We start from the raw sequence: 25265 nt of genomic DNA on the forward strand, positions 1-25265 counted from the left end.
CGTTGTTTTTCACCTTAGAATGGGACTGTATACCTCGAGAAGCAGGAATTGTGCTGCAGTCACTATTCCTAGAGCCCGGCACAGGCTTGGTGTTTTCTGAATGAACGAATGCCATACAAGGCTCTTGTGGGCAATCAACAATTATAGTTGGAAAGAGAGTAGGATTACGATTACTTTCCTGCACAAAAGCCAGGGTAGTCATCGACTTTCACTATGTGAAGGGTTGAAAGAAGAGCTGAGCATCTTAATATCCTTCAGGGGAGAATGGGCATAACCCAATCGAAGCGTTGACAATTCCGTACTAAACTCGAGTCTTTTTTTAAAAAGCAGCAACACAACATTCTGGCTGAAGTGATCGTAGTTAAGACAACGGACCATGGCCAAGTGCCTCACGCTCAGCAGGACCACTGGACTCCCAGGAGGCACTGGGACAGAGGCTGTGGGAGAAGGTAAGTGGAAAACCCTAGGGACTCCCCAACAGCATCTGTTGTTGATCAGGAGCCAGGACCCCAGGAAACTGGCAGGCACATGGTATGGAAGGGACCTGGAACCTAATTCCAAGGCCCCGGAACCCTTGCAAAAGGGGCCCGAAAGCAGGGCTAGAATAGAGAACAGCGGGACTGGGGCCTAGACCCCTCGGTCTGTCTGCACGTGGGCTCCGTGCCCCTGGAGGATTCCATTCATGAAGCAGGCAGTGATTACCAATGGAGTGCCCAGGGCTTATTCATCGCAGCTGCCCCTGCACAGTGGCTCCTCACTGTGGCCTGCACCTCTCCCGTAGCAGGGAAGTCATTCCCATGAGGTGGCTGCTGCCCTGGAGGCAGGTGTCAGTACCCCCCCACACACACAGCAGCTCAGGCACTGCTGTTCCCAAGAAGGTGTTTCAAGCCACAAGTGTCTCCACTATGATGTAGAGTCGTGCCTAGTCTGTCAGTCCCCGTGACCTGACATTCCTCTTCTGGCCACACCTGCCTCCCATCTCATGATGGAATAGGTCTACTTTGCCTGAATGGCTTCACGGCCAGGAGGATACCACCAAGGTAAAGAACACATTTGTCCTCCCACCAAAACCCCTTCCCAACTCCCATGGACCAGTCTCCATGACCTCACCCTGGCCCAACCCACGAGTATGAAAAGACTGTAGTGGAGGAGGAAGCAGAAGAGGGCCCAGGAAGGGTCTGTACCCCGCTTCTTACTTCATCCTGTTAGAAAAACTAAGCAGGGCTTGTGGCCCAAAGCACTTAAAAACAAACATGCTAAAGGCACACTCCCGGCCAGATCACTCAGAGGATGCTCCCAGGGACCCCATGTGCCTGTAAAGGGCATGTTAAGTATGTCGATTCCTGAGGCCACACCTGATCTGCTATCACACTGAATGTTTCGGAGCAGGGTCCTCAGGTCGGCTGTTCAACATGCATCACAGAGAATTCTCAGGCACACACATCAGAGAATCACTGAGACAGAACTTGCCTTCTTCAGACAACCTTCTTTAGGCCTTGAGTAAAATTCACCATTGCTCCCCTTCTGCAATCAGTTTTGGTGTTATGCTTCCTCCAATAAAGTAAAACACTTTTATTAACCAGAGAGAAAAAACAAATCTGAGAGAACCCAGGCCTCTTCACAGCAGCACCAAGCCATTGATTTGTACCCACATGAGCATCTATGATGATGCGAACACGTCACATTTATCACATTCCTCTCTGATTTCTGGTTCACTGTTCTTACCTACTTCCTTAAATTACTACTTGGGGAGTAAGGAAAGGGCACGCTAGCAGTACAAAGGACAGGAAGGGCACCAGGAGCAATGAGGCTTTCACAAAGAACTCTGCAGGGTCAAGGTCTAACGTCGTCTTGTCTCAGCTTGCATTTATTTCAAACACGAGCAGCAGGTGTGTGACACAGAGTCTGGGGCAGGGGAGCTGGAGTACCCTCATTCAGAGCTAGAGTGTGTACACAGGGACCACACTCACTGGGACGCTGTCAGCTCCATTTGCTTTTATTCTTTGACTCTCCCTGATCCCTCCAGGCCAGGTTAGGTGCTCCTGCTGCGTGCTCCCAGAGCACCCTAGACCTCTCCTGTTACGGCTCTTACCACACTGTTCTGGGGTTAGCTCCCCACATATTCACGCCACCCTTGTTTCCTTTTAGGCGATAGTGGGACTGGGCCCTAGATATGTGAAGCAAGGATAGGAGAGTTTGTCCAGTGTACACTGCAATCTTTAGGCCCTGGAAACTTACAGTTAGGCCTGAATCTAATACACACTCCCATCTGTACTCACTATACCATGCTACTTAATCGCTTTGAGCTAAACAGGCTGTTGTATTTACCAAGAAATGCATTAATAATTTATAAAATCCATACATTTAAGAAGACAGCAAATAATCATGTTGAAAAGGCCGTTTTTCTTAATGTCAGTGAAATGCACATTAAAAATCCAGAGAACGTTTTTCATTTTGTATTTGTTCCATGGCATTCTAGCTAAGAGTACACAACAGGAGCTGATCAAACAGCACATGAAGATAGCTCAGGAGCCTTCAGCCACCCAGAAAGCAGAAGGGCTTCTAAATCTCCATGTACTCCCCGTTAGGGGAAACCAGACCCTTGGCATTTGGCAAAATAGCACTTACAGTTCTATCACTTGGGAATGATTAATTCCAAGGGTTCGTCACATGTTTTGGAAACTTAAATGCTATGAGGGTGGAGTGTGGACAAGTCACTGAGCTGATGAAGAACAGACCCACTGTCAACACAGCCTTGCTGCTTTGTATCTGTCTCCACATGTCAGGAGACCATATTGTAATTGTACATACAAATCTGAGAGTTCAAAAGGACTAAATGATATACTGTCCATGAACCTCAAGGGTAATTGGAAATTAACTGGTTCCATACACAGAGGTTTGTTTCCAGGAAAAAGGGACCAAAGCACAAGATTCTTAACTTTTCAGATGGTAACCATGTTCTCATGATCTTCTCTACGTGGCCTGCTTGTCATGGTCACAAAGACGAACATCAAGCATACACACTAACGGGACATCACATACACTTTAACAAAGGGAAGGCACACGAGTCAATAAAAGTGACAAGTTTGAAAGCAATAAGGGGAACTGGACTTTTAAAAAAACTCCAGGCTGGAATTCTACAATAACTTTTTTCCAGAACAAGGAAATGTTTCTAACTATACCCTTTTCCAAAACTGTCCGTCACCACATACACATTCACAGCTGGGTGTCTGGGTTTGCCCCTCAGGCGATTTTAGCCAGCCACTTCTCCAAGTCCTGGATGTCAGCAGAGCTGGCGTCCCCTCTTCCACCCTTGGCACTACACTCCACGAACTCCACTTTGAGGGGCAACTGTGAGAATTCAAATTCTTTGCCTTTCTTTCCCAGCTGAGCAGGGGCTGCGCTGGAACTGTCCAGTGTGCTGGGGGCCGCAGAGCGGGTGACTCGTAAAGTGTTGCTGTGAGGCAAAACGAAAAAAAGTCAGGAAGCAGAGAGTTTAATTTTTAATATACCAAGTGAAGGCCTTTAGGAAATCAAGATACTCCGTAAATATTTCAGCACTCATTTAGATACTTAGTCATAAAGCTGCCAATGATGCTATCATGAATAATCCTGTGCATTTATAAATCACTCTCCTGGATAAAAAGGTGAGATGGGGTCCAACCTTACATGCTAGATGACAGCAGTAAAGGGCCCAGGTCACACCAGCCTCCTTTCAGCCCAGTGCCCCATCCACCAGGCTCTCCTGCATGATGCCATTTTTAAATACAAGGTGTCCCCCCTCCCAAAAATGTATACACAAGCTTTGAATTAATTATAAATGCAATGTTTATTAAAATACATTTCATTTTCAAAATTGAGCTATCAGCTGCTAAAGTGTGTATACAACTTTTTGGGATACCCTGTATGTATGTATTTTTTAAATATATGCTCTAAGTGTTATAAAAATGTAAGTTTCTGAAATTTAAGTGTGGGTAGGTACGGTAATTATATTTATCTTTAGTCTTTTGGATATAGAGCTTAAAAATCCACAAAATCCAGATTCTCATATCCTATTTGGGCACAATTACTATTCTTCAACCTATTTAACCATTAAAACCCTCATAATTTAAATCACCTTACTGCCACCTGCTGGCCCTAATAAACAGTGCATAAACAATGCTCATGGGTCTACTCCCACCCTTTCTGCTATCTAAATGCTTTATTTTCTACTTTCTTACAAAATAAAGCATTTCTTGCTGCTGTAACATTGCATGAACACTCTTGAAGAATCCACAGGAAAAACTAAACACTACCTTGTTTAGAAAGACACACACACCTATGGAAAAAGTATTTAAAAAACAATGACAAAATCAAAATATTACCTACCTCTTGAGGAAAAATGGGAAAAGCATTTGGGAAGAGCACATAGGGCCTATAGCTTTTGGGAAGGAGGACCTAAGCAAGGTGGTGGGTTAATGGATATTCATTTTAATATTCTTTAAACTCATATATGTGTTATATAGTTTCCTTTGTATATAAGATATTTTCTTTTCTTTTTTCTTTTTTTAAAATATATTTTATTGATTTTTTTACAGAGAGGAAAGGAGAGGGATAGAGAGTTAGAAACATTGATGAGAGAGAAACATCGATCAGCTGCCTCCTGCATGCCCCCTACTGGCGATGTGCCCGCAACCAAGGTACATGCCCCTTGACCGGAATCGAACCTGGGACCCTTGAGTCTGCAGGCTGACGCTCTATCCACTGAGCCAAACCGGGTAGGGCTATAAGATATTTTATAATAAAAAACTTAAAAGGAAAACACCAAAACATTATATGTATTCAGCTCTTGCCATAATGCCATGTAAACATAATAAACCTTGTTATGCAGAAGACTAAAATGATTCAAAGATGACAGAGCCTAATTCTCACTAACACAGGATTAAACTAAAATTAGACTCCTACTTTAACTGATGCTAGCCTTTACAATTTTTTAACATTTTACTTCATTACAATACAGCATTTCCTCCCGGAAATGTTTTCTATGGCTCTTTAGAGTGAAAAGCAAATGGACTAAGGAAAGTGTGTTTTAAACATGGAAAGTCTTGGGACTATACTGTTAAAAAAAGAATATACAAATAATATAATATTTTTTTCCTAAAGATAATTTCCAACAATTACAACAGAATATTTAGATACACCAAATCATCTACTTGTTTCAAACTCAGTAACCTAATGATAAACAATATGTAGTCTCAGGAGAGTGAGCATGAAGAGTATGGGAAGAGATGATGAACATGCAATTTTAGAAGGAAGAGAAGTTTGAAAGCAGCAAGACAAAAGTCAATTGTCACAAACAAGGAAAAACCCCATAAGACTAAAACCTTGCAAGTCAGTAGAGAGTGGGATGGTATGTTCAAAATGCTGAAAGAAAATAACTGTCAACCAAGAATATTATACCCAGCATAGCTGCCATTCAGATATTAACCAAGAGAACTTATTCATACTTACAGTTCTTTCTCAAGCTGTTGCTGAATTAACTTTGCTGATTTTGCCATGGTAATGTCTGTAAAGAAACAAGGACACTGTTATAGTTTAAACCAAAAGGGTCCTTTCCCCAAGACTTCTTGTATATATGGGAAACTCCTATTTAAACCAGTACATTTCAACCTCACACATATTCTTTTCTTTTTATCCTCACCCAAGGATATTTTTCCATTGATTTTTAGAGAGAGTAGAGGGGAGGGAAAGAGGGGATGTGTATATGTATGTGTGTGTGTGTGTGTGTGTGTGTGTGTGGGAGAGAGAGAGAGAGAGAGAGAGAGAGAGAGAGAGAGAGAGATTAGTAGACGCCCACATAGGCTGGGAATTGAACCTGCAACATAGGTACATGCCCTTGACCAGGAATTGAACCCGCAACCCTTTGATACACAAGCCAACACTCCAACCACTGAACCAGGGCCACACGTACCTTTTTTTTAAAAAAACTTTTTATCACTAGTAGCTTCCTTATCAAAGTAAGCTTTACATTTGGATGTATGGGTTTTCCTATAATACAAATATATTAAGCTGGTGACTCTAAAATTGACTAGCTATTTCATGAAAGTTTTCCATTCCTTACAGATCTTTTAATTCAACATATATATAATTCCTGCCAATGTAACAAAAATAAAACCTTACCAATTTTATGATTTTTAACAAGAGTCTTCACTCCAACAGAAACATCCTGTCAAATAAAAGTAAACTAAGCATATTGCCAACTGATATTAAAATGGTATGTTACAGCATCAAGTGCACATTGGTAAGAAACAAGCACTGGTTGCCCTAACTGGTTTGGCTCAGTGGATAGAGCATTGGCCTGTGGACTGAAGGGTCCCAGGTTCGATTCCAGTCAAGGGCATGTACCTTGGTTGCAGCCACATCCCCAGTTGGGGGTGTGTGGGAGGCAGCTGATCGATGTTTCTCTCTCATCGATGTTTCTAACTCTCTATCCCTCTCCCTTCCTCTCTGTAAAAAATCAATAAAATATATTTTTTTAAAAAAAAGAAACAAGCACTGGTTTGGCACACAGCTGAAGCCAAATAAATATTACCCCCCTTGTTATACTGAATAGGAGAAATAAAGAGAAGGTCAGGTAATGATCCTAAGACTGATTCCTGATTTGCCATTGTTAGATTACCTGATCACTTGCTAGAAATGCATTGGGGCTCTTCATAGAATCAGATTTTCAGATTTGAAAGAGGCCTATAAAGATCAACTAGTCTATCTTATTTTAGAAGTAATGAAACTGAAGCCTAGTTTTATTGGTTGTGACTAAAAAGTTTTTAATCATTACCAGGTTAAAGAAAAACTTCTGCAAACTCCCCTTGATGAAATACAGTAGATGATAAACTTGTTTGAAAGGAGAGATTCTACTTGTCCCTCCACAGTTGAGTATCTGACATGACATACTGTCAATCTGATGAAATTAACTAGGTAAAGTAAAATGACTTACAATTTTAAAAAAGCAAAACACTGTATCAAAGAAACAATTATTATAGTCACTCCTTTGTCATGCCTTAAAGTAACATGGTAATATTAATAAAAATGCAGGAGTATAAATAAATTTTAAGAATTAATATCCTTCAATTTATAGCTCATTAGCAATTATCTCTCCTCATGAATAATAATAATTTAGGTAACTATATTAATTCTTAGTAGCAATCCCAGGGAAACCTCAATTATTATCGCCAGAAAATGTGATGGCACCTTGCTTATTGCAGGCAATTAAGAATGATGGTGCATTCTTCAGACTCATGCTGTCAACGAGGACTTGGTACAGAAACTCGGCCACATCCTTCACCTCTCGCTGGAAGGCTGCACTATCCACAACAAACACAACAGCCCTGGAGGGGGAAAAATAAAAAACTGGCATGTCAGCATTCAACAGCATTTAATATTAAAAAATTATACCCTTAATTTTTCTTTAAGAGAAAAATCCATCCCAACAATAGAATTCTATACTCTGAAATTTATATGGCATGAATGCATATACTAGAAAAGAAGACAAACCTAAAATCAATAAACTAAGCTACTACCTTAGGAAGCTGGAAAAATTAAGACAAATCACATCTAAAATAAGCAGGAGAAAATAAATAATGAAAGTTACAGCAAAAATCAATGAAATTGATAACTGGAAATCAATAGAGAGCACCAACAAACACAAAAGCTGGTTCTCTGAAAAAATAATCACAATAAAATTGATAAACTTCTGCCAGGCTAAGAAAAAGAGAAAGGACACAAATTCCTAATATCAAAAATGAAAGAGAATATTACTATACTTCCCATGGATTATCAAAGAATAATGTGAACAACTCTATACTGACATATTTGATAACTTAGGTAAAATGGTTCAATTCCTTGAAAGACACAATCTACCAAAACTCTCATAAGAAATAAACAACCTGAACAGGCCTACAACTATTAAAGAAACGGAATCAATAGGGCAGTGAAAATACTCTGTATAATACTATAATGGTGAATACATATCATTATACATTTGTTCAAATCTGTAGTCTATATAACACCGAAAGTGAATCTTAATGACTCTGAGTGATTATGATATGTCAACATAGGTTCATCAATTGGAACAACTGAATCAATCTGGTGGAGGATGTTGACAACAGGGGAGGCTATCCATGTGTGGGGACAGGGATATATGGGAAATCTCTATGCCTTCTGTTTACATTTTGCTGTGAACCTAAAACTGCTCTAAAAAAATTGGTTTCTAAAATCACACCAACAGTCTCATCTGTACTAGATTGCTCATCCGCACCATCTTGTGGCCAAGGAAGCAATAAAATGTAAGCCAAACATCTTCAAAAAATAAGTAAAAAAACAACTACCTCATTCCATCAAACTTAAGATTCCATCAATTAAGACATTATTATTTCAGGTACAACTAAGAAAGAAAAAATACTGCAAATTATAACTATGATGCCATCAACTGTAAGTAGCATTTCAATTTGATATTTAAAATGTGTCTTAAAAATCAGTGAAATCTAGTATATTAATTTTCCTCTTGAGTTTTTATCAGAGTTAGAAACTAAGTAAGAACAAGCATCTTAAACTGTAGCACAAGAATTTTAGGAAATAAGAGCTAGTAACATTAGAACAATACTAAAATATGAAAATACAGATCTGTACTTTTGAGGTATCAATTTTAGGTAATTTAAAAATATATAACGTTGGATTTTAATAACTTCCAGGATTCCACTTACCTTTAAGATTCTTCTTTCAGATTTTAATAGTTCTATGCATTATTAAATTTGTCCCCAGAGTAACTGAAAACTTTATTAACGTGATGATAAGGGTTAACACTTTATGAACACTCTTGAGAAACAGGTCAAATGTTACCTCACATAATCCTCATAAAATCCTAGTGAAGGTAGGCTTGCAACCCAGAACTGGCTGACCCCAGGGTCCATGCTCTTTCCACTCCAGGATATCAGATGCTTCCCAAATACCATCAGAGCAAACATGTTTTGACATACAGATTTCAGGCAAGCCCATTCCACTTCCCACTCACCGGGCTGAAGCCTTAAACCGCTCCAAGAACTGAAGTCTCAAGCTCTCGTGGCCAGGGAGGTCAATCAAGGTCAGGTTAGTGCCCTAAGGATGGCAGCAATAACATTAAATTAATGTTTTGGTCCTGATTCACATTCACAACATAAACCTTTCATAGCAGATTTCAGGTACCAGAATAGTGGCCAATTAATTAATGAAAAAAATGTTCACTCTAATTAATCAATGAATCAAATGTTCACCAAGCATCTTCTATTTATAAATCATCAGTCGAGGAACACTGAGCAAAAACAGACATGGTCCCTGCTCTAACAGGCCTTATGACCAGAAAGATCAACACAATGTAAAATTACATATACGTAAATGTAAAATTACAACTCTGACACATGGTCTGAGGGTACATGGGAAAACCTGGCCCTGTCTGGGGGAGTCAGGGAAGTGTGGTCCATCTGAGACTGGGGAAATACACTAGTATAAATAATAGCAAAACTAAATAATATAACACCCTATATTTTACCATATAGCATGTTACCATTACAGGGATCCCCAATTTTTATAACAAAACATTCTTTTACATTTCCACCATAATTTAATTTTAAATATGTCTACCAGACACACCATTTGTTCTAACTCTGTCAATATTTTGTGTCAATTCTTGATGCAGATGACAATCATTGGAACAGGGAGGACTGTGCCCTACTGAGCAGACTCATTAAGCACCATTTAAGTGCTATTCATTCCAGGCCTTCATCCTTGAGCTCAGGTTCAATGTAGATGTGACAATGCTCAAAGGCAAGACTCTCAGATACAGCTCTGGCACACGTATCATTAGACCCACGAATCATTTCTCAGATACTCTACCTTATCCATAGCCATCCTTAACCATTGTTTAGCAGGAGGGAGTCATATCACTCAGATTTGACATATATATAGCTGGACTTATTATGACCTGTCACTTAGTCTGTGCAGTCTTTTATGGAAAAAAATATGATGTGTATTTATTTTTTTTAAATACAGGTAAGAGTCTAAGGATCTCAGGTTGGGACCCACTACCACATTTCATAATCAGCACAGCAGCAAACGCTATGCATTACTATCCTGACAGAGAGACTAGAACTAAAACATAAGGGGGTAAGAGAAACAGTAAAAAAAGAAGGGTGGAGTTTCTACATATTTAATAGAAATATGTCAGTTTCAGATGGAATGTTAAGCTTTCTGAAAACCACCTTAAAGAAATAAAAAGAAATAGGTAATATTAATAATATATATTATTTAATCCAACATACAGGGTGGGGAAAATACAATCTACACTAATAAAAGACAAAGATGCTAATTGACTATACCTTTGCTACACCCATCAGCCAATCAGAAGAGTATGCAAATTAACCCAAGGAAGATGGCCATTAAATTTGTATACTGCAGGTGGGGTGGGGCAACGCCATCCACCCCCCGCCCCACCGCAGGATCGGGCCTGCCATCTGCCACCCGGGGAGCAGGCCTAAGCCAGCAGGTGGTTATCTCCCGAGGGGTCCCAGACTGTGAGAGGGCACAGGTCGGGCTGAGGGACACCCCCCCTCCCGCCAGTGCACAAATTTTTGTGCACCAGGCCTCTAGTTAATAAATAATAATACAAGAATAAACTCTTTCACATACGACTGTAAAACTACTTTTTCCCCACCCTCTATTTCAAATATTATCCTTTTAACATATAATATTAAAAAATCAAAGCATTAATGTATTTTACATTCTTTTACTCATTCCAAGTCTTCAATGTCTGGTGTGTATTTTACATTTGTAGCACCGTTCCATCTGGACTAGTCACATTTCAGGTGCTCAATAGTCACAAGTGGCCAGTGATGACTCTAATGGAAAGTATAGGTCCTAAGGCATACCCTGGAATACCCCACTTTATTTATTTATTTATTTATTTATTTAAATGTATTTTTTATTGATTTTTTACAGAGAGGAAGGGAGAGGGATAGAGAGTTAGAAATGTCAATGAGAGAGAAGCATCGATCAGCCGCCTCCTGCACACCTCCTACTGGGGATGTGCCTACAACCAAGGTACATGCCCTTGACCAGAATCGAACCCGGGACTCTTCAGTCCCCAGGCCAACGCTCTATCCAGTGAGCCAAACCAGCCAGGTCTGGAATTCCCCACTTTAAAAAACCTGGTACAAGTGCCCCAAGAATTAAAGATCTCCCAAACCTGAAATTTCAAAATTTGAATATTAGGAGTTTAAAAAGTACTTGGCCAAAAAGAATGTCATTGTTGAAAAGAGCAAAAATTTCTCTAAGACATTTAAAAGGATGTCTCTTGATTTTGCATACAATGTTTAATTCTGGAAGCACCAGAAAAGCAGAAGGAACACAAGAAGAGAAGGTCTCTAAGATCGCCTTTTTTTTTTAATTCTCCCCTGAGGATATTTTTCTCATTGATTTTTTTTTAACAGAGAGTAGAAGGGAAGGGTGGAGAAAGGGAGGAAGAGCAGGAGACAGAGAGAGAGAAAGAGAAACAGAGATGTGAGAGACACATTGATTGGTTGCCTCCTGCATGCACCCTGACCCAGGGTAGGACGAACCTGCAGCCCAGGTATGTGCCCTTGACTGGGAATCAAACCATCGACCCATGGATCTAAGGGTCAACACTCTAACCACTAAGCATGCTGGCCAGGGCTAAGATTACCATTTTAATTCATCCATGTATACAGTGGGGCCTTGACTTATGAGTTTAATTCGTTCCGTGACGGAGCTCGTAACTCAAATTACTCGTATGTCAAATCAATTTTCACCATTACAGTGAATTGAATGCTGGGCTGATGTTGTGGTGTTCACTGTAATGTTCGCTGTGCCCACTAACGGTGGGGTATCTGAAGCTGGCTCATAACCCGAATTTTAGCTTGCAACTCAAAGCAAAAAATCGGCCGAGAGACGGCTCATATCTTGAAAAACTCGTTAGTCGGGACACTCGTAAGTCAAGGCCCCACTGTATATCTATCTCTCCAATCAGCCACCCAAACTTCCTTCTACTCACTCACCAAATACTTACTAAGCATTATAACTGACTTGATAGTCACTATTGACATCATAGAGCTACATAGGTATGTAAAAAGTCTTTCTCATGACTCCTTACTGGTATTTTTTGAAATATACTCATGTATACTCTTTAAGATAGTCACTGCAACACTGTATGTAAAGGAAAAGATTATAACAAACTAAATGTCTGTTAATAGGGCTCTTATTAAATAAGAAGTATATTGTATGGTACAGCCAAAAAATTAAAGGACATACAGATATGTTTGTATATGCGCAGACCACCTGAAAGGGTACACAGGATATGGGAAGTTATTACCTCTAAGGAGAAGACTCAGTAGTAGGGACAGGAAAGGCAAAATGACTTTTCACCAAAGATCCTTATTAACATTTTGAATTTTTGTCCCATATACATGTATTACATAGTCAAAACATAAATGAAAAGAGAAAGGCTTGATGCTCACCCTTAAGACACAGAAACAAAAACTAATAAAATGTGATGTAATGTCAGGGTACATGAGGTACAACAAAGGAGAGGGGGCATGATTAAATCTGTTGCCTGGATGGTCAAGACCAGAATTTGTCACATGGATTATATTTACCCATAACAATAAGCTACACCCTTAGACTAATTTATGTTAGAAATGTCCTTTCCTGACACATCATAGTGAAGTAAAATGGTCAAGACTCCCAACATTCTAGGAACTGCTTACCCTGGAATTGTTGACTCTGTACGCAGCAGAGCTGTCGGTGATGGAAGTCTGAGTGTCTCTGTAAAGGCCCGTTAACAACTGTAAAAAAAATAGCATGTGTGAGATCAGCATAAACATGTAAATAGCAAACTTTAAGGGAGTAATTTTGTTCTAACACTCCTAAGTGGTCAAATAAATGAGTGTTGCTTGCAAAAGGTGAAAAGAACCATGCTGATTTTTTTCCCCTTTACTTGTAGAAAAAAAAAATATCTAATTTATTGCCAACTTTATTCCCTTCTACCCAACTGAGAGGGGTGGGGAAATCCATGCTTTTTTCAAGTAAGAGTTTCAAATGGTTAGTGGCCAAATTTACCACCTGTCCCTACACATTTTTAATTACTAAAATACTTAAAGAGTATATTTCTTTATTGGAAGGAAAATCTTTTATACTCTCAAAAGGAAGAATAATGAGAACATCTCTGCTACTCTCCGTAGCAAAAAAACAAGCAAAAATACTAAACAGATTACAAATATTATCTGTGAAAAGAAACCTAAGGAGCCCAACGACAAAGAATCACCCTTTTAAAATTTTTCTTTGACAAGCTATCAGGAGAGTATACTGTACAATGGATTATACACCATATACAAATCAATGTCTTCTATCTTTCCAGGAGTTCTGGCATCCTTAGCCATAGCATGAAAATGGTTACATAAAACCTTTAAATGGGATAAGGACTAAATATCAGTATTTGGTAAGCACAAGAAAATAGAAATGGTAAAAAAAAAAAAAAAAAAAAAATCCAGTTCATGAGTTTTCAGGAGTCTTCTTGTCCTTCCAAGTGCGTCAAGAATCAACTCCCCAATTTACCAGCATCAGTTTCTTCTCCAAAATAAATCATGACCTGACAGAAATAATGGGAATCCCTAAATTTTCCTATCAGGTTTGAGAGAGATGTAAACCAAAGCATTTACTCTGACAAAGAGCAACGTCTTCCCGGAGTCACACAGGCCAACGAGAAGAACGGCTCTCTGACTGCTCCTTCGGCTGCGGATGAACTTCCACAGCACTGTGGGGGGAGAGGAGAAGAACCAAGGTTAGGCCTTATCAGCAGCAGTGTGTGTGTACGGTTGGGGTGAGGAAATTAACACAAGTCTACAACACAACGCCGCAATTACTAGTATAGGAAACTTACTTTTATTGTTATTGTTGTTACAGACCCCACGGGGTACCGGCCACTATCCAATATCAACTTTTGTGTGCACCCCCTGCACCCCGACAGTGGACTCTCTAAGTGCAATGTAGTCTAATAAATTCTGTATTCCAGCGCCTTGCAGGCAAAAACACGCGACGCTCAAACTTGAAGTAGAGGCCCTGTGAGGCTTGGTAGTAAACGCAATATAAGGGGGTAACACCCTCAGGCTGAACAGGGGCTGAAGAGGAGTAATCCGTTCCCCGGGGACTAGGACATCCCTTCCAGGGTCGCGAGGGTTCCCCTTTAACTCAGCGTTGCACCCCCTGCTTCGGGGAGGAGGACAGTGAGTCCTCAGGGGTGAGTCTCCCTCTACAGACGCCCCCCAGGTGCCTTCTCCGCCCGGCATCCTCCCAGTCCAAGCCCGGACTCCCCGCCCTGCACCCTCCATAAGCACCGCCGCCCCTTTACCCAGCGTCAGCAGCACCGCGAGAAGCGCCACCACGACTGACAGCAGCGTCGGGTCCCTCTGCTGCAGCTCCTGCCGCAAGGAGTCCAGGTAGGGCTGGAAGGTGCCCCCGACACTACCACCACCATCGTTCCCCATTCGCCGGGAGTCCGCGGAAGCCATGCTGAGAGGCGTGCGTGGTCTGCGGCGCCGCAAATGCAACGTGTCCTTGCGCTCTGCGCAGACGTACGAAGCGGAGCATCACGGGAGTGGTAGTTCCTGAGTTATATTTACTCCGCGAGGGCCATGGTCCCGAATGTCCTGATGGGAGTTGTAGTTCTTTTTTGTCGTACAGTGCGTACCTGTCGTACACTGCGTACCCGTCGTACAGTGCGTACCTGCCGCACGCGCGTGCGGGGCCGCCACAGGAATTTCTCGAGTGAGGCCTCGATCCCTGGAGATAAATGTCACATGTCTCCGCCCTCTTCATGCTTTTGACAGGATGCTGGAGGAATAAAACGAGTGGCTCGAGAAATCCCCACTGAGGATTTCCAGTCGCTCCTTCCCTCAGGTGAGCCTTGTGAGGAAGTCAAACGTTACAGAAACATTTCTTTGTATTTGTTGATGGGTTTTTTTAATCGTGGAGAGTATTACAGATGTCCCCCATTTTCCCTCCGTCACCCAGCCCCCAGGCTTCACGGCACTGTTGTCTGTGTCCATGGGCTACGCATACAAGTGTTTTGGGTAATCTCTTCCCATCCCTCCCAACCCGTCCCCTCTGAGATTGGCCAGTGTGTTCCATGCATCCATGCCTGTGAAGCTACTTTGTTCATTAGATTCCACATGTGAGTGAGATCATGTGATACCTGTCTTTCTCAGACTGGCTTATTTCGCTTAGGGTAATGCTCTCCACGTCCCTGCAAGAGAGCCTTCTTTTTCGCTGCTGCAAAGTTTTCCATGGTGTAAATGGCCCACAGCTTTTTTAAATCCACGCATCTGCTGATGGGCACCTGGGCAGTTTCCACATCTTAGCCACAGAAGCATTTCATCTGAATATAATGGGGCATGGGATTGACAGAGGATGGACGGTGTGATAGGGGGATACAGAGAAGTATCTGGTGAACATGATTTCAGACATTTCTCTGTACATATACACGGATCATAAGGCAATCTAGAGAGAGGGATAAATAAAAATACACAAATTATTTTAAGGAGCTATAGCATGCACTGCTATATTTGCAGTCCCTAGAACAGTGTCTGGCTCATGATAGGTGCTCCCGTACGTTGTTGACAAAGTTGGGTTTGTTGACTCATTGCAACAATACAGACTACACCCCATGGGGTATCTCACCAAACAAAGGAAAAGAAAGTTACAGGATTTGGGGTAAGGGTGGAGTTTTGGTGAATATTAAATAAGGCAGAATGCTGATAGGCTCAAGGCAAAGTAGGGCTGTGTGTGTGTGAAAAGGTGAACTCAGGTCTTCACTGCAAAGTGCACCTAGAATCCTGTTTCCATGGACATTAGAAATTTAAGAGAGATATGGACTGCTGTGTCCAGAAACTCCCTCTCTGCAGCTCCATGCCTGCGTGTAAATTGAGGCTGTGGAAGGAGTTAGGAAATAAAGGGGCAAACTGAAGGGTTGTTTAGAGGGCAAATCAGCAGAACTTGCTGGCCGTGAACATGGAGTGAGAGAAAACAGGGAGTTGGAATTTGACTCCTCACTTTATGGCTCCTGTGAGGGTAAAAGACCATGACTTTAACTGGTGTGAAATACATGTAGACAGCAGTTAGGTTAGGGAAGCGGGAGAGGGAAGGGGCAGGATGATGATCTCCATTTTTTGACTTGGGGATTTCTGGTTCCTGTGAGAGCTCTACGAGTATAGCTCCACAGTGAGGAGGAGGGGGTATGAGTGGGGATACTGGAGGCAGGGATCAGAAATATAGATATGGATGTAGATGCCCAAGAGTCACTCACATTGTTTAGGGAGGGCCTGCAAAGTGAGAAGAGTGCTGGGTCAAGAGAAGAACCCCAGGATTATTTCCCTACAATTTCAGGGCTGGCAGGATGAGCCCAAAGTAAGGCCACAAATGGACAGAGGGACTACCAGGACAGAGAAGCTGGAGACTTGCAAGGAAGAGTGAGTGGTCAGCTGTATCGAGTGCAGCACATAGACTCAGGAATGAAAGAACTAAAACTGGTTTTCACAATTGGCAGGTGGGTGGCGATCCTAGCCAGGGTAGCTATAGAGAAGCGAGTGGAGCGGAAGGCTGATTTCCGTATGCTCAGCCGTCAGTAATAAAGGAGGCATGGAAAGAGCAAGCCTCCATCTTTCAGGAGTTTGACTGAGGAGGGGAGGAGACAGGGCAATGACTGCTCTGGGAATCAAGGGATGATTTTTAGCAAGAAGTTGTCCCAGTGATTCACTTTTCCAACCAGTTAGAATCAGGATCTGATGAAATTCATTTAAAAAAAATTTAAATATATAAATATTTTATATTCTTTTTCTGTAGTCTATCTCAATAACTCACTCTGCATCCTCCTTCCTGCCCCTTCCCTAGCATCACACACACACACACACACACACACAGCCACATACACTTGATTGCATTATAATGACCATGCAGACCCCTTTCAGAAAGAATTCCATTTGGGACTGTACCCAGGAGGTGTGGCTATGGGACCACAACCGAAGCGGTGGGAAGGATCAGAGCTTGAGCTCTGAAGGAAGGCTCAATTGCACATGTGTTTAGATGGATAGTCTAGAAGAAATCCTTCCAGGATAAACATTTAGGAAAGAATGAAGTTTTTAAAAGGTAAAACCAATAATATTTTTTATTTGTTTCCTGCACAGATGGCAACATTGAACTATGAAGGCAGCCAAAAAACCCCTCAGGCCAGCGAGACCAGGGGACGCCGATGGGTCACATGAGCTCCCAGCTCCATCAGCTCATGGCCCCGTTTTTGGAGTTAAAGGTTTATGGAAAGTGCAGGCTTCCAGGAGTTCTGTAGGGGAAGAGAAGAAAGGTAGGAAAGTCAGTATATACCTATATTTATTTTCTGTCGAGTGAATAAACAGTTAAATCTGATACAAAAGCATCCCAGTGGCCTTCTCCACTTGCCTGCATAGCCCTTGTGCCTACCCCAGGTCAGGCCCCATACCGAGGATGGCAACACGATTTCCCTGCCCTGCATCATCCCCCACCTGGTGTCTTATAGGCAGAGCTCCTACACTGAGTCCATGTGATTGGGAGGAGCCTGCGAGTACTGTCTTCTCTGACCTCTCTAGGCTGGAAAGGAACCACCATAGCAAGATGCACCAGGCACCTGCATGAGCCAGTTTCCGTACTAGGGGCTGGGGATGGAGCAGAGAACAGCAAAGACAGATTGTCTCCCCTCTTGGAGGATATAGGTTAGGTAATTATAACTGGGTGCTCACAACAGTGGCCATGGGCAAGCATGTTCCTTACATCAGAATCATGTGGGGCAGCTGTTAAAATTCAGAAAACCTGACTGTGGCACAGACTTGCTGATTCAGTATCCACAGGGCCTGGGAATCAGAATCCACATGGCCATGTGGATTTGAAAGCATATCTTAAGGACCATGGCTCACTTACATGCACACAAAAGTTGCTGTATATTCACCCTATAACATACTATTCTCCCACATCTTCCAAATGATTTCAAGTGATTAAATGAGGTCCAACATAGATATAGTGCAAACGTACTTTTTTGTATTTTAATTCTGAGAAAACTGGTGTTCTAGGTGAGTATTATATATGACAACTTTATAGTTATCAGGATTATCATTGTTCAAGCTCTCAAGAGCAGCGCTGCATTAAAGAACTTTCTGCACTGATGGAAATGCATCTTTGCTCACCTATGTGGAGCCACATGTAGCTGTTGAGCACTTGAATTATGGCTAGTGTGACTGAGGAACTAAATTTTTCATTTTGTTTAATTTCAAGTAATTTAAATTTAAATGGCATTATATAGCTAGGGGCTGTTGTATTAGACAGTGCAACTCTGTATAAAAAAAAGGGGGGATTTTTAGTGCAGAGCAATGGGCATGGGCACATAAACCCCTACCTTCTCTTAGTAATAACATGGAATTCTGCATGTCCAGACAATTAACTACTTCAGTGCCCTGAAGCAATGGCCTTCTTGCCAACTGCCCTTACAAGTAGCCTTCATATGTTCTGGGATTATGTTGTTCCCTCATTGTTTCATCTTGTCCATTGGTCATCTCCTGGGGACTGTAGTCCACTTCGCCTTTTGTACCCACCACCCAGAACCCTGCCCACATTTGCTTTGCAGCTTCCCCCATGCTGTTCCTCCTACTCACTTGAAGTTGAGCACTGTTTCAGGTTACCCACAGCCGTGACATACTCTGCTCCTAAGTAGGATTCATACGTTGTTCTGCCCTGAAGTTCGGCCAAACATTTTGTATCATCCCTAAACAGCAGGTCCTTGGTTTTAGATTGGAACAGACAGAAGTCGCCCAAGCAGCCATTTTCATCTTTTCCAAACTGGGCCTGTCAAATGAATAGGAAGTGCTGAGGACTGTGGAAGTGAGCAACTAGGAACACATGGATGGGATGGAGGAGACTAAAAGTTAGGAACCAGCTTTGGAAAGCAAGGGAAGCTACAGAGGATGCCTCAGGATCCCTCCACCTCCCTCACCTGGCATTCACCCACTTTTGGCCCCAGCTCCATGCTTTCATGACTTCCCAAAGTCCTCTGTAGGGTTCCTCGTGGTCCACATCCTCTGTGGAGTCCCTCCCACCCAGCCACCTGCTCCTGATTTTTCTGATCTCTCCACCCCACTTCCTTGGCCATGGCCTCATGGGCTGCTTGCAGGAAACGAGAGGACAGGCAGAAACATGTCTCTTCCAAGTGTTACTGTCAAAGAAAATGTTAAACATGAGCCACCCAATAAGTGGTGGTACAGGTGGTTGTTACAAGTTCATGTTTGACTAAATTTTATTTTAATCTTCACCCAAGGGTATGTTTTTATTGATTTTTAGAAAGAGAAGAAGGGAGAGAGAGAAACATTGATGTGAGAGAGAAACATCAATCAGTTGCCTCCTGTAAGTGCCCCAACCGGAGATTGAACATGCAACCTAGGTATGTGCCCTGACCGGGAATCAAACCTGCAACTTTCCAGTGTATGGGACGACACTCCAACCAACTGAGCTACCCGGCCAGGGCTTGACTACATTTTTTATCCTATCGTGGGCAAGAGGCTTAATTATTCCACGCTTCCTAAGATTATAAGTGAAATGATGATTACAAAAAGTTTAGCATTCCACCTAGCACCTAGGAAATCTTCATTAAGTCTGAACTACTATAATTTACCTTAAGAGGACTCACAAAGATATGCTATCTTAATTTTTAAAAAATAAAACTAATGGTGAATCAATAGGCAGGTGGTGATTGTGGGTAGAGGAGCCTTTAGAATTAGAATACTCAGGCAGCCCCTCTCCTCACCAAGGCCAGCCAGAGGAGAAGCTCCATGAGGGTTGGGAGCTTGGATTTTCCTGGATGTTTGAGTGGTTCTTAGTCTGTCTAAGCAAGGGAAACACAGATCCACATTTCATGACCTGTGTCAAGGAGATCTGGGAAACAGAATCAGTCCTTTTCATTTAAAAAAAAAATGCAAATGTGCAGAAAACAAGGGTACCAAGGGCAAAGCAGGAAGACAGACCTGAGGACATGCACATCAGATGGGGGCTAATCTCCAGTGACCAGGAGACCCAGGCCTCGGAGATCCAGTTCCACAATCCATACCCTCCCAATTCTAGTTTCCAGAAAGAGAATGCAGGAATAGAGGCTCCATTTAGCTGTGAGCTCCTTCCAGATAATCCACACCACCCAGAATGAAAAGGTGGAGGCCCTGGCTGGTTCCTACCTGCTGTTCAAGTAGCACCTTGTGAACACAAGCTGCCTTATCTTGCCTTGAGACCACACCATGATTTGGGGATCGGGCTAGGTAGCAGTTCTCAGCCTCGGTCACAGCCTTCCTGGTGCCATCAGGGCACAGCAGCTTGAAATTTTCCTTCTGTAGGTCCTTAGCCCAGTCAGCAGTGTTCTTTCCTGGAGATAGAGAAGGTGGGTCAGCCACAGCTGACAGCTTTGGTCAAGTCACCCTCTCCGGGCACTGTGACCGATCCACTGGTGTGTGGAGGGCCTGGACCCAGTGGCCAGCAGAAGTGCACACAGTGATGTGGAGAGGAAGAGACTTACCAGGAATTCCTAGCGACCACCCCTTCCAACCTGCCCCACCCAGCCAGAGAAGAGGACTGTATTCTGTGGATGCTGTTCCAAAAGTTCTTCATTTCTACTAAATTCCAAAGCATTTGGGCCTCTTGCTCCAGTGTAGGAAGTATGTGACCTTCAACTGGTTGACAGTCTCTATGCTCTATCTTCTTGCACCAACAAGAAAAGGAACTTCCCCAGAAGCCCTTTTGGAAACTGCAGCAGTGTGTTAAGTCTGACTCATACTGGCTTTGTTTGAAAATGTGTACATTCCTCTGTGCACACAGGTCCATACCCTGTTCTCAGCCCTTTGCTTCACCTCTATATTTTCTCTGGAAAAGAAAATCTTACCCATTCTCAAGGTTCTGGCTCCAGAGCAATTCTCAAATGTTTTCCCAATTTTTACTTCTCTCCTAATCATTTCCTTAATTTAATTTTCATTTAATTTTTGTCATTAATGGAACAACTAATACATGGATTCGCTATTATAAAATTTTATATTACTTACATATAAAGTCAAAATACCTGTTTTCTACACTCCCAAAATGTACCCTTTTAGTGTTAATAGAAAACTCAAATTGCCTAACCATACACATCTTCACTCACCTTTAAACATCTCTCCTTTCCTTTCTTACCAGTTCCAGTTCTACCCATTTAGCGGTAGAACATACCTCTAAATGCTGTGTGAACTCAGAACCAGCACAGTGAGGGTATAGTAATTAGGGGAAGCTAGCTGAAAGAGGCAAGGTTTTACGTATCTTGTATAGGATTAGGGGGAGGAAAAAGGAATGCTTCTCTGGGAAGGTGGAGGGCACTGGTAAGACTCAGGGAGGTACAAACCTCGTATTTCTAATGGGTGAAAGGAGAATGGCCCCACTGGGACAGTCTCGGTGGTTGGGCTGAGCAGGTGAGGCATGCCCAGGCACTAAAGGCCTTGAGTGTGGCACTTGGCAGGAGGAAAAGTGCGTCTATGAGGATTTAGGAATGGAAATCAATGTTATTGTATGAGCCAGAGCCTAAAATAGGACAATTAAGAATAATGAGGAGAGAAACTAAGATGGCAGCATAGGTAAACACCGGGAAATTGCTGCCTCCCACAACAACTTCAAAAATACAACGAAAAGACAAAACGGACATCATCCAGAACTACAGGAAGGCTGGCTGAGTGGAAATTCTACAACTAGAAGGAAAGAAAAGCACACTGAGAGCCAGAGGAGCTGCGGAAGTAAAGTGCAGAGGTGTGGAGGCGCGCGCGCGTGGAAAGGGGCTGGCACCTGAGGACGCGGCTGTCTTTTTGAATCGGGAGGGAGTCACAAGCTCCCGACTGCTCTGAACTCCGGTTCCGGGAAGTCTCTGGGGACCCAGGACTCATACGGGGAGAAACTGGACTGTCTGGCAGCAGGCAGAACTCTGAACTTGAGGGTGGCTTTCCCTCAGAGGTGCTTGCAGCAATTATTGGGACACTGAGACGCGGGGTCCCTTAGGGCAGGGCTGAGGATCCATCATAGCTGCTTGCTCCGCCCTTTGATTCCCTGAGACCCCGCCCCACCCAGGCTGCAGCAGAGGCTTTTGCATATAAATGTCCCGGCCCTTTGCAACCTGAAAATTACCTAACAAAGTGCAGCTGGGCCAGACAGACCCAGAACTTCCAAGAGAAGGCCCAAGGCCTCACAGCAGCTTGCATTGCTTCACAGCTGGGCCTCATCAGGGCACCTCCAAACTCCAAAAAAGGAAGGGGAATCTGCAGTTCTCTTCGTAGCGCCTGCCAGGTAACCTCAGGCAGAGGCTAAATTAGCACCTCCTTAGATCCAAGAGCCAGTGTACCTAGTTGTCAGAGGGGACCATCTGGATTACAACTCAGATCCATAAGGGACACACTCAGGGGGCAGACTCAGTGAGCACCAAAGCCCCACTGAAGCAAGTCTTGCCCCAGAAGGGTGTCTCCAGCACAGAAGTTCTCCCACTGCAGACACAGCTGATTCTCATAGCCAATTGGCCTGGAGGTCAATTCCTCCCCGTGATCCTACAACAATCAAGGCATAACTACAACAAGACTGTGCACAAAGCCCACAAAGGGGTGCACCAAGAGTGTCCACCTCAGGTAACTGGGGAGGCTGAGCCACTGGGCCCTACAGGACACCTAGCACACAAAACCACTCTACCAACACAGGGAAGCATAAAAAATGCGGAGACAAAGAAACAGGTCACAAATGACAGAAATGGAGGAAAGCAAATGACTGGATATAGAGTTCAAGGCCACGTTTATAAGGTTTTTCAAGAATTTTATGGAGACCGCCGATAAATTTAGTGAGACCCTAGAGGATATGAAAAAAGACCAACTAGAAATTAAGCATACACTGACTGAAATAAAGAATAATATACAGAGATCCAACAGCAGACAAGAGGATCCCAAGAATCAAGTCAAAGATTTGAAATACAAAGAAACAAAAAATACCCAACCAGAAAAGAAAAAAGATTCCAAAAATATGAAGATAGTGTAAGGAGCCTCTGGGACAACTTCAAGTGTACCAACATCAGAATTATAGGGGTACCAGAAGAAGAGAAAGGGCAAGATATTGAAAACCTATTTGAAGAAATAATGACAGAAAACTTCCCCTACCTGGTCAAAGAAATAGACTTATAAGTCCAGGAAGCGCAGAGAACCCCAAACAAAAGGGACCCAAAGAGGACCACACCAAGACACATCATAATTAAAATGCCAAGGGCAAAAGACAAAGAGAGAATCTTAAAAGCAGCAAGAGAAAGACAGTCAGTTACCTACAAGGGAGTACCCATACGACTGTCAGCTGATTTCTCAACAGAAACCATGCAGGCCAGAAGAGAGTGGCAAGAAATATTCAAAGTGATGAATAGCAAGAACCTACAACCAAGATTACTTTATCCAGCAAAGCTATCATTCAGAATAGAAGGTCAGATAAAGAGCTTCACAGATAAGAAAAAGCTAAAGGAGTTCATCACCACCAAACCAGCATTATATGAAATGCTGAAAGGTATTCTTTAAGAAGAGGAAGAAGAAAAAGGAACTCTTACCATTTGCCACAACATGGATGGAACTGGAGAGCGGATAAATACCACATGATCTCACTCATTTGTGGAATATAATGAACAACATAAACTGATGAACAAGGACTGATCCAGAGACGGAGAGGCATTGATTGGACTGTTGGGCCTTGGAGGGAAGGTAGGGGAGGGTGGGGGTAAGGGGGAAAGATCAATCAAAGGACTTATATGCAAGCATATAGGCCTAACCAATGGACACGGACAATGGGTGGGTGAGGGCATGAGCGGGGGGGTGGGGGTAGGGGGTAACATGGGGATAAGGACACATATGTAATATCTTAATAAAAAATATATTAAATAAAAAGAATAATGAGATGGGAGGAGATTTAGTCTGGGTTAGGAGGGTAGCAGTGGGCATCTAGAAGTGCATGATAAAACTTTTTATTTCCAATAAAACTAATCCTTGGTTTTTGTTTTTGTTTTTGTTTTACAACAGTAATTTGCAAAATGTTACACAGTTTAAGGAAGAAAATTCTGAAACGCCTATAATCCCACAGCAGCCACTTTTCAGATTGGTGCATTTCTTCTAGTCTTTTTTTCGACACACATAATTTGCAGACAAATCTAAATAATTAGATCATAGAGTCCACATGCTTTTGTATCCTGATTCTTCTATACCACAACATACCACGGAATTAATAAAGACATATTTTAAAGAAATAAAATCATACTGATAGAGGCTAATCTAGGCTTGACTAGCAGGGCATATGGTCAAGTCTTCAGTAGGGACAAAGGCTGTAGGAAGAGGACTGGATTTTGAGAGAATATGAGGAGTTCGGATTTACACAGGTTGAGGTTGCAGCGCCAGTGTACTTTGTACATAAAAATGACCATGTGGCAATATAGGTTAGGTTCCTCTCTAAATTCCCCTCAAGAGGCAAAGCTCTTGGAGCCATTGCAAAAGTAGAGAATTGAAGCCTAGAAAGGGGGCCCTACTCAGAAGAGTACAAAAGGAAATCAAGGGTGACAAAGAACCAGTCCTAGGGTAATACTCGGTAGCAGGAAAAAGGACAGCCTTTAAAGAAAAAATGCAAAAATAATAGGAGGGAGGAAAGGAAAATTAGCCAAATCAATGTTCCTTCAAGTAAGTACTTAGCACTTCTGTATGCCACATACTGTAGTCAGTGTTGGGATAGAAAAGGAGGGGAAAAGGAGCTCAGAGATTTCCTGTGGCCAGTTTATTATTACAAAGTGGGATGAGTTCAACAATACTAGCAATATGGACCGGGGATTCTGTTGTGGATGTGTGTGTCCCATCAGGGAAGGCTTCTTGGGGGATTTGGAGCTAGTTTATTCTAGATGGATTGCTGGAAAGATTTGAGGTTGGGTGAAGGGGCATGAGGAAAGGAAGGGAAGAAATAGCTGCTTGGACTATATTGGGCTCTATAAGTAGTAATACAGAGTGGGCAGGTGGCGTACTCATTCTTACCAACTTTAAAAACTTTTTCTTTTTACTTTTTTTTAATCCTGAGGATATGTTTTTTTATTGATTTTGAGAGAGAGAGACAGACAGACAGACAGA

The 25265-nt window shown here is 42.5% G+C and overlaps 2 protein-coding genes across 3 annotated transcripts in view; both read right to left on the bottom strand.

The window, feature by feature from the left end:
- Positions 1 to 1557: 1557 nt before the first annotated feature.
- On the bottom strand, positions 1558 to 14629 carry SRPRB (SRP receptor subunit beta). Its single transcript, XM_036332557.1, has 7 exons — positions 14429 to 14629; positions 13740 to 13834; positions 12789 to 12866; positions 9047 to 9129; positions 7228 to 7364; positions 5491 to 5545; positions 1558 to 3457 (listed from the first exon to the last, which is right to left on the bottom strand). Exons 1-7 carry the CDS (start codon positions 14586 to 14588, stop codon positions 3244 to 3246), a joined length of 822 nt encoding a protein of 273 aa, XP_036188450.1. The 5' UTR covers positions 14589 to 14629; the 3' UTR covers positions 1558 to 3243.
- Positions 14630 to 17261: 2632 nt separating this feature from the next.
- Positions 17262 to 25265, bottom strand: part of TF (transferrin) — a 72708-nt gene continuing 64704 nt past the window's right edge. For both annotated transcript variants that reach the window (XM_036332552.1, XM_036332556.1), the window contains exons 15-17: positions 20316 to 20500; positions 18750 to 18939; positions 17262 to 17410 (exon numbers count right to left, since the gene is read on the bottom strand). In XM_036332552.1, coding sequence (XP_036188445.1) covers positions 17355 to 17410; positions 18750 to 18939; positions 20316 to 20500 — 431 coding nt within the window. In that variant the 3' untranslated portion in view covers positions 17262 to 17354. The remainder of the gene's footprint in view (positions 17411 to 18749; positions 18940 to 20315; positions 20501 to 25265) is intronic.

The sequence above is a fragment of the Myotis myotis genome, unplaced genomic scaffold, assembly GCF_014108235.1.
Source record: "Myotis myotis isolate mMyoMyo1 unplaced genomic scaffold, mMyoMyo1.p scaffold_m19_p_13, whole genome shotgun sequence".
Classification (NCBI taxonomy): Eukaryota; Metazoa; Chordata; class Mammalia; order Chiroptera; family Vespertilionidae; genus Myotis; species Myotis myotis.